Source organism: Onychomys torridus, chromosome X, assembly GCF_903995425.1.
Source record: "Onychomys torridus chromosome X, mOncTor1.1, whole genome shotgun sequence".
NCBI classification, from domain to species: Eukaryota; Metazoa; Chordata; class Mammalia; order Rodentia; family Cricetidae; genus Onychomys; species Onychomys torridus.
This window is the reverse complement of record NC_050466.1, coordinates 20,519,801-20,529,878: the sequence shown is the minus strand read 5'-3', so window position 1 is coordinate 20,529,878 and position 10,078 is coordinate 20,519,801. Positions and strand designations below refer to the sequence as shown.

General features: G+C 40.4%; 1 protein-coding gene across 1 annotated transcript; it reads right to left on the bottom strand.

The window, feature by feature from the left end:
- Positions 1-221: 221 nt before the first annotated feature.
- On the bottom strand, positions 222-1,470 carry LOC118573865 (testis-expressed protein 13C-1-like). Its single transcript, XM_036174374.1, has 2 exons — positions 861-1,470; positions 222-271 (listed from the first exon to the last, which is right to left on the bottom strand). Exons 1-2 carry the CDS (start codon positions 1,468-1,470, stop codon positions 222-224), a joined length of 660 nt encoding a protein of 219 aa, XP_036030267.1.
- Positions 1,471-10,078: the final 8,608 nt, after the last annotated feature.

The window sequence follows — 10,078 nt, the reverse complement described above, 5'->3', positions numbered from 1 at the left end:
CAACAAACTTGTGACATCCTCTGAAATTTTACATTGGCCTTTGCATCCCTTTGAACTCCGCAATGACAGTGGATTAAATTCTAACAGAATCTGTATGTTTTTTGTTTTTCTAGAATATATACCCAGACAGTTTCTTCTCAGTTCCTCATGTTTTCTGTATCAGTAGCTAGCTGAGGTCTTAGTGAGGTGGAGGCTGCTGCTGAAGGGCATTTCATGAAGACTCACACACTGGAAGCTGAGAATTCTTCAGCTTCATGCAAAGTTTCTAGAACTTAAGAGACACAAAGAATAGCACCCATGAATTATATTTATAAAAACAAATTAAAGAAACAGCAATAGCATTCTCAAAGAAAAAGCAATGTACCCAGAGCACTCTACATCTTATGTTTTAAAAACATAGCTATGTCCTGCAGAAGGTCTGCTGTTAAGCAAGAAGGATGTCAAGGAGAGTACAGAAAGAGAAAAGAGTATGTTTCATAACATCAGCTTCTTCAGACTGGTAACTAATTGGATAGCAGTCAACTGCTGTCCACCTGTAAACATATCTGCTACTGGAAATGTTTTCCTTTTAAAGATAAACTGACATATTCAGTAGTATTTTATCCTTCTAAAAAACAATACAAATTATATATACACATGCATGTGTATAATTGAATCTGGAGAAAGAGATCCATATATGCAATTAGGTTTACTGTGCTAAAGAGTCTGATTGCAGATTAAGGGTATAGCTCAGCGGTAGAGTACTGTATACTCTGAGCGTTCTCTAGATTGGGGAGGGGATGTCATTGGCAATGATGCAGAGAACACTGGTAGAGGCGGATGTGGGGCCTAGGCTCAAGGACTAGGGGAACTTGGCATACCTGTTACGGATGCCATCTGGTCTTTCTTCGGGGTCATTGCATATTGCCCACTCTGCAAGTCTGTGTCAAGAGCCTCTATATGTTCTTTGATAATTAGGGGCCACGGCAGAGTACCCGGATACTCAGTATCTTGCATCTCAGCGAGAAGTTGCTGTGACAGGTCGAACTCAATCAGCCTCTTGTGCAGCATATCACACTCGTGTAGCACTTGCTTCAGGTTGTCTCTTGCACTGCGAAGCTCAGAGACCACTTCGTCACGCTCATCACGCAGCCGTTGCAGGTCTGTGGCCAAAGTCCAGGTGGCTGCCTCGTGCTCTTCTATCTGATTGTGCAGCTGCTGGACACGTTGTGACTGCTTTTCTCGTTGCCTCTTAGCCACTCTCACTCCCAGGGCAAGAGCACTCCAGGCGCAGGCCCTCTTGATGGTGCGTGGTACACGGGTATCAGCCACGACAGACTTCAGACCATCTTCTATATCCTTCCAGGGCCGTGAACGGAAGGTCAGGTAGAAGCTCGGGCCACCACCATTCCTCAGCACCTCTTCATTGATAAACACAACCACGTCGCAGTGGCGGAAACCACTCTTGGGGTCCCCAACATCCACAGCCATGGCTGAACCTGCTCTAAATAGTGGACTGCAATGGGCTCACCCTTCACTTTGGTGCTTGTCCAGTGCTGGCTCCTAGCTCTTACCTCCCTTCCTCTCCCTTCTCACCTATACTGAAGCCCTGAAGCTGCTACTCACAACTCTTCCACGCAAAGGATAAACATGCCAAGGACGTCATAGACATGGGCTGTGAGACCTGCACCATGGCCTGCTGGGACCAAAATGCAGTGGCACAGATAACTTTGGCTCATCTGGCAAATTCCCGGTCTTCCACCATCCCCTTTCTTTTTTATTATGTATGCAGTGTGTACTTGCACTTACAGATGAGGGCATGTATGCTTGCACGCCAGAAGAGGGCGCCAAATCTCATTACGGATGGTTGTGAGCCACCATGCGGTTGCTGGGAATTGAACTCATGACCTCTGGAAGAGCATCCAGTGCTCTTAACTACTGAGCTATCTCTCCAGCCCCCCTCTTTCGTTTTAAGGCCCGATCTCCCTATAGAGTCCATGTTGACACTGAACTTTCAACTCACCTGCTTTCATCTGAATGCTGAGATCTAGAGTATGCCACACAGACAGGATTTGACAAGAATTTCCAATCTGGAATTAGAGAAAGTGGGTGCTTTGGGGAGTTATTTTAATGGCTCAACTCCCTGTCTCATAAGTCTGTTTCTGTATCAAAATTTCTATGTAGTCCCAACTTCCTTAATTCAAACACATGAGAGGCGAAAGTCCCTCAGGTTTTATTTTAAGTCCCTGATTTTGCTCGAGATGCCAGTAATTTCTATTCTATTTCGACCAGGCATTTATGTTTGCTGTCTGTCTGTTTATCCTATTTGTCAAGACAGATTCTTGCTATGTAGCTTAGATTGGTCTTGAACTCACTCTCGATCGTCCCCAGTACCAGGATTATTGGTCTGCACCTCCCTTGGCTTTCTTCAACGATTTTAGTATATTTTATTAGCCATTTTCCCTGCATATCTCCCATGTTTTGTGCTGCTAGATAACTTATTTCAGTGCTGTAAGGCTGGTCAAGTTCCTTCTTCCATGCTTACACTCATTTCTTGTGTGCCTATGTGGGGTGTATATGTGTTTGCAAGTGCAGTTGCTCACAGAGACCAAAAGAGGGCAGTGGATTCCCTTAGAGTGGAGTTACTGGAGGTTGTGAGAATGGCGGGTGCTGCAAGAGCTCTTAACTGCTAAGCCATCTATACAGCCCTGCTTTTGGCATTAAAAATCATTTTATTAATTTAGCTTGCATGTGTGTGCACAAGTGTGTACTATGTCATGTAGGTAGAGGCCAGAGCGCAACTTTCCAAAGTCAATTCTGTCCTTCTACTATGTGGGGCCATGGAATTGAACCTGGGCCACCAGACTTGGCAGCAGGCATCTTTACCTGCTAAACCATCTCACTGGTTTATCTTTTGGCACTTTTATTAGCATATATCAGTTGTATAAGATAATGAATTACAGGGCCAGCTGTAGTGGTGCAAACCCCTAAGGGCAGAATTTGGGAGGCAGAGGTAGGCAGAGCTTAGTGAGTTCAAGGCTAGCTTGGTCTTCATAGTGAGTTCCAGACCAGCTAGGGCTATTTAGTGAGCCCTGTCTAAAAAACAAACAACAAACCAAATTAACGGGTCTCATTGTGACATTTTTATACATGCATGTAAGTGTTTTGGTTATAGTCACTTGTCTTATACTCAAACACTACCTCCTTTTCTCCTTCTTCTCCTTCTTCTCCTTCTTCTCCTTTTCCTCCTCCTCCTGCTCCTCCTCCTCCTTCTTCTTCACAAATAGTCACTATGATTTGTTCCTATGCATCTCCCTTCCCAACTGCCTTCCCAGTGCTTCCTCCTTCTCTCTGGCTGCTTTTCCCCCTCCTTTCAAATGGTCCACACTTTCTACATTCCATTACTCTCTCCTCCCTTAAGATCACCTGTAGTTTCCTACACACAAAAACCCACCCACTATATATATAAATATATATTTATAAATTTAAATATATATTCTACATATGAGAGGAGACACATGGTATTTGTCTTTCTAACTTGCTTATTTTATTGCAATGTTTTCCAATTCAGTCCATTTTCTTATAAAAGTCACAATTTCACTTTTCTTTCTGGCTGAGTAAAATTCCAATGTGTCTATGTGCCACATTTAATCTATTTACTTGTTTTTTATTTTTATTTTTAAAATTTAAAAATTTTTTTCTTTATTACTATGTGTTTTAAATTTTACACATCAGCCATGGGTTCCCCTGTCCTCCCCCTCCCGCCCCCAGCCCCACCGTCCCCCCAGCCTCTCCCCTCCATTCCCATCTCCTCCAGGATCAAGGCACCCCCGGGGCTTGTTTTTTATTTGTATTGAATTCATCTGTTGATGGAAATGCAGACTAGTTGCATTTCTTAGCTCTTGTGAATACAGCAGCAAGCATCTTTATGGTATGTTGACTTAGAGTCCTTAAGGCTTATTCCCGGGAGTGGCACAGCTAGGTCATGTGGGAGTTCTATTTCAGTCTTTGGAGGAGCTTGCATATTAATTTCCATAGTAGCTTCTCAAGTTTGCATCTCTACCAACAGTGTATAAAGGTCCCTCTTGTCCCACATCCCTGCCAGCAATTGTTGTCATTAGTTTTCTTGATGAGAGACATTCTGACTGGGTGAGAATGAATCTCAAAGCAGTTTTAAATTACATTTTCATGATGACTAATGATGTGAGATTTTTTTCCCCAGTATTTATTGGCCATTTGCATTTTTTTCTTTTGAGAGCTATCTATTCAGTTCATCAGCACTTATATTGATTGGATGATTTGTTTTTGCTGCTTAATATTGTGGCTGTTCATATACTCTAGCTATTAATCATCTGTCTAGTATACAGTTGGTTGAGTTTTTTCCCCTAGTCATTAGGCTATCTCTTCTGTGCAGTGATTATTCTCCATGATGTGGAGATCAGAGGAAAGATTATGTTTGACTTTTACTTGGGTTCCAGGGATCCAAACTCAGGTTGGTAGTCTTGCAATACAAGTGCTTTTTCCCACTGATCCATCATCTCCCTGGCCCCCTCTGTAATAGAATTTGCGATCAGGTATGGTGGTCCCACCAACGTTACTCATTGTACTTAGGATTGCTTTGACTGTGGAAGGTCTTTCTTGGCTCCCATGTGAATTGCTTGCACTCATTCTTTAAAGAATGTCACTGATAGTTTGACAGAGATTACGTTGAGTCTGGAGTTTGCTTTCAGTAATGTAGCCATTTCCACAACATAAATTCTGTCAGTCCATGAATATTGGAGGTCTTCTCTTCTAGTGTCTTCTTACATTTATTTTTTCATTATGGTAAAGTTTTCATTATAGAGGTCTTTTACCTCTTTTGCTAAGTTTATTACTAGGTATTTTTAAAGCTATTGTGAATGGCATTTCCCCCATTATTTCTTTCCTGGCAAGTCTATTATCTGATTTGTATCTTTTACTTTGATGAAAGGTTTATCAGTTCTAAGAGTTTTCTGGTGCAGGTTTAAGGTCCTTTACATCTATGATCATGCCATCTGAAAATATGAAAAATTTAACTTCTTTCATTCTTTTTTGTACATCTTTTATTTCTTTCTCTTGTTGTATTGCTCTAGCTAAGACATCAAGCCCTGTATTGAATAAGAAAGGAGATAGTGCATACTTTTGTCTTCTTGCAGATTTTAGAGAAAACAATCACAGTTTTGTCGCCATTTAGTATAATGGTAACCATAGGTTTGCCACATACCTTTACCCTTGTTATATTGCAGTATATTCCATCGATTTCTAGTTTCTTTGGGGTCTTTATCATGAAAGAAGGGATGTTGAATTTTCTTGATGCTCTTTGGCACATCTGATGAGATGATAACATAGTTTCTGTTCTTAGTTCTATTTGTGTACTATATTACACTTCTTTTCTGCTTATGTTGAATCAAACTTGTATCCATGGAATTAAAACAGTTCAGCCATGGTGTATAATCTTCTTAATGTGTCTGCAATACAGATTGTAAGACATTTATTGAGAATCGTTGTACCTAAGTTCATCACAGAAGTTACTCTATACTTTTCTCTTTTTATTGTGTTCTTATTCAGTTTAGTATCAGGGTTATTTTGTTTTTTTCAGAGTGAGTATTGTGGTATCCATTGACTTTATATTTTATGGAACAGTTTGAGAAACATTGGTGTTGGCTTTTTCAAAGTTTGAATTTGGCAGTGAATCTGTCTAGTAGACCTTTACTTTGGAGAATTTTTATTAGTACTTTAATCCTGTTTTTGTTTTGGGCCTGTTTAAGTTGTTTAAATCATATTGATTTAATTTTGATACATCAGAGCTCTTTAGGAATTTGTCCATTTTATCTAGTCTATTTTTTTTTTTTTGGAGTAGAAAATTTTCAAGTATTTCTCAATGAGTCTCTGGATTTTATTGGAATCTAACAACTCCCTTTTCTTCTGCAATTTTATTAATTTATGTCTTTTTTGGAGAGTTAATTTGGTTAAGGGTTTCTCAGTCTTTTTTTTTCTCATAAGAAAGAATTTTTTGTTTGATTGAGCTTATGTATTTTCCCTTAGTATATATTTTATTAATCTCTATGTTGATCTTTATTACTTTTGCTTTCTACTGCTTTGGGATTTGGATTATACTCATTTTTCTTAGACTCTAGGGTACATTAATAGGATATTTATTTGGGGGATCTCTAAATTTTTTCACTTTGAAATATTTTTATTTCCCAAGCTCATAGACAAAATAGTCTAGGAAAACATATGTGACTACTAGATACAATCTTGAACCTACTGCTTTTTTAAAAACATAATATACCACTACTAAATGATTTAATATAAATATTTATTAGTCATAATTCTTTATATATATGCATATATGAAGTCCAATTAGTGTTGCCCCCAAGCACATGAATATAGAAGGACTGTCCATGGTAGTATGGACAAGCTACCAGGGACCCCACCCTTAAGAAAACTGACCTTTCCCCTGACAGCCATGGACTTCCTATAGCATCTTAACTAGGAGTGAGATTTTTTACTCCCTTTTCTATCATGCTGAAATATCAACTAGATTGTTCTTGTGCAGATCTTGTGTAGACAACCACAGCTGTTCATGAATTCCTGTCGTGCCCGGTTCCGAAGCTACCCTCCACAAGCTCTAGATCTTACAGTCTTTCTGCCCCCCCCCCCCCCGCCCCGTAGTGGTCCCTGAGCCTTATGGGAAGTGGCTATGAAATATCCACAGGTAAGAGCAGAGAGAGAATAAATGCATAGATCCTTGCTTGCTTTCTCTCTCTCTCTCTCTCTCTCTCTCTCTCTCTCTCTCTCTCTCTTTTGAGACAGGGTTTCTCTGTGTAGTTTTCACCTTTCCTGGATCTCCCTCTGTAGACCAGGCTGGCCTTGAACTCACAAAGATCCACCTGCCTCTGCCACCCAAGTGCTGGGATTAAAGGCATGTGCCACCACTGCCTGGTGGGGCTATGAAATAGATGCCCCCTTTGGGGATGAGTACTCCATAGTCACCTATTCCCTGCACTTGGATAATTTGGGTTCTCCATATTAATTTCTCCCACTGCAAAAAGAAGCTTCTCTGATAAGGTGTGTGATCTGGGCTAATCTATGGGTATGAGGATAAGTATTTAGAAGGCAGTGAAATACTATGACAATTTAGCAGTTTAACTTTTGATTTTTTTTGAGACAATCTTTCACTATGTGGTCTTGACTGGCCTGTAACTTGCTATACATAGACTAGTGTGACCTTGAAGTCACAGAGATCTGCCAGCCTCTGCCTCCAGCACTGGGGTTATTGTACTACCATTGCCTGCCCTCTGCTTACACTTGTCTAATTGCATTTGCATATATTGTCTTCATTTCACAATCAGAGTTTTCAAATCTCTTCCTCTACCTCACCTTCTTTTTAAACCTGTTTTTACTTTAAAAAAATATGTATGGGGAAGAGGGTGTCATGCATGCTGTAGTGTACATGTGCTGATCAGACTGTGGGATGTGGTTCTTCCTCTTCTTTGTACTATTCCTTTAAGAACCATATGCAATGCTGACTTGGTGGACACAAATTGCTTTAGTTTATACTGACCGTAGAAGCTCTTTCTTTCCCCTTTCACTTTAAAGGATAACTTTGCAAGATATAGTAGCCTTGCTTTGCAGTTATTTATTCTCAGCACTGGAAATACATCAATTCATGTTCTCCTGGCTTTTCAGGTTTCTGCGGAGAAGTCTGCTATTATTCTGGTAGGTTTGCTTTTGTAAGTAACTTGACACTTCTCTCTTGCAGCGTTCACTATTTCTTTGTTCTTTGCACTTAATATTTTAGCTATGATATGACTGGGAAAGGAGTTTTCTGGTTGTGTCTGAATGGAATTCTAAATACCGTTCATGCTTGGATATCTATTTCCTTTCTCAGATTTGAATTTTTTGGTATAATTCCATTGATTAGTGTTTTTTTTTTTCTGTCCTTCAAATATGTGCCTTGGTTCCTTCTTTACTGCACAGTTTTGTAAGATTTGTCCTTGTAATCATGTCCCAGGGGTTTGGACTATTGTGGTTAAGAGGCTTTTTTTTGGTAACAACACTGTTGTCTGAGTGTATTAATTTTTCAACTTTTTCTCTGATATTGATATTCTTCCACCTGGTATAGTCTGTTGGTGGTGCTTTTCCATTGAGAGATTTTTAGTTATTTATTACATTTTTCATTTCCAACATTCTCCTTTTTATTAGTATGACTCTCCCTCCCTCTTCCCATCCCCTCCTTCTCCACCCCAGTTGCTGAGTTTCTTATGTAAATCTGGAATAGAATTATCTGCTCATTCATATTTATTTAAATCCTTTTTAGTTTATTTATCCTTTTTAATGTTTTACTCATTATAAGTGTGAGGTAGTTTGGAGGAGAATAGCCCACACAGGCTCATGTATTTGAGTGCTTGGTCCCCACTTGGTGGAGCTTTTTGGAAAGGATTATGAGGTGTGGTCTCGTTGGAGAAGGTGTGCCACTGTGGGGTGGGCTTTCAGGTTTCAAAAGTCCATGTCATTTTCAGTGTGTTCTCCCTGCCTCTTGCTTATAGATCAAGATGTGAGAGCTCGCTGTTCCTGCCATCACAATATTGCTTTGCCATCATGGACTTTAGCTCTCTGACACCTAATTAAATATTTTTCAAGTCTTTTTGAGACAAGATCTCACTATGTATCTCTGGTTATCCTGGAAATCATTATGTAGACCAGGCTGGCCTTGAACTCACAGAGAGCCTCTGCCTTCTGAGTACTAGGACTAAAGATATGTACCACGGTACCCAGCTTAAACACTTTTTTTTTTTAAAAGACAGGGTTTCTCTGTGTAGCTTTGATGCCTGTCCTGGATCTTGCTCTGAAGACCAGGCTGGTCTCGAACTCACAGAGATCCGCCTGGCTCTGCCTCCCGAGTGCTGGGATTAAAGGCATGTGCTACCACTGCCCGACCACACTTTCTTTTATAAGTTGCCTTGGTCATGGTGTATTGTCACAGCAACATAAAAGTAACTAACACAGTCTCTCTCTCTCTCTCTCTCTCTCTCTCTCTCTCTCTCTCTCTCTCTCTGTGCATGCATACCATGGGTGCACATATGGAAGTCATAGGACAACTTTGTGGAATCAGTCTCTCCTTCTACCTTAGACGGGCTGTGGTGATCAAACTCAGGTTGTGAGGCTTGCCTATGGGCCAGACAGGTTCCAGCTCATTCTGGCCCTGCTCTTTCACTTTGTGTACCCCAGTGTTGAAAGCTCCAAACCAGTGGATGTCGCCTAGTACACTGGATAGTAGGTAAAGTAAATAAAGTACCAAACCACTGGAAGAAACAAACCAAAATGAACTCCAAGTAGACACTCCAGCAGCTTCATATCATTGTCCAGTAGTCAACCATCTTGCAGGAGGAAGGAGGCTGTGGAATTCCAACTTGCTACTGGACCCAGGCTCAGGATTCTTAGCTTGGCAGAAACTTCATGTGGTAAGTTGGTGTCTTAGGATTTCATTGCTGTAAATAGATGTTATAACCATGGAATCTCTTATAAAGGAATGGAGTCAATTGGATCTGGCTTACAGTTTCAGAGGTTTAGTCCATTATCATCATGGTGGGAAAAATGGCAGCATGCAGGCAGACATGGTGCTGGAGAAGGAACTGAGAGTTCTACATCTGAAACCTCAAAGTCCAATCCTGTGACACACTTCTTCCAACAAGGTCACAGCTACTCCAACAAGGTTTCACCTCCAATAATGCTACTCTCTATGTGTCTATGGAGGCAATTTTCATTCAAATCACCACATTCTACTCCCTGCCCCCTATAGCCATATCATAATGCAAAATGCATTTAGTCTAACTTCAGATGTCTCCATATTCTATCACAGTCTCAACAATGTTTAAAAGTACATGATTCAAAGTCTCTTCTGAGAGTCATGCAATCTCTTACCCATAACCCCCTGTAAAATCAAAATGAAAAGCAGATCACATACATCCAACATACAATGGTACAAGATATACATTACCATTCCAAAATGGATGAAAGGGGGCATAGTGAGGAAATACTGGACCAAAGCAAGACCAAATATCAGCATGACAAACTC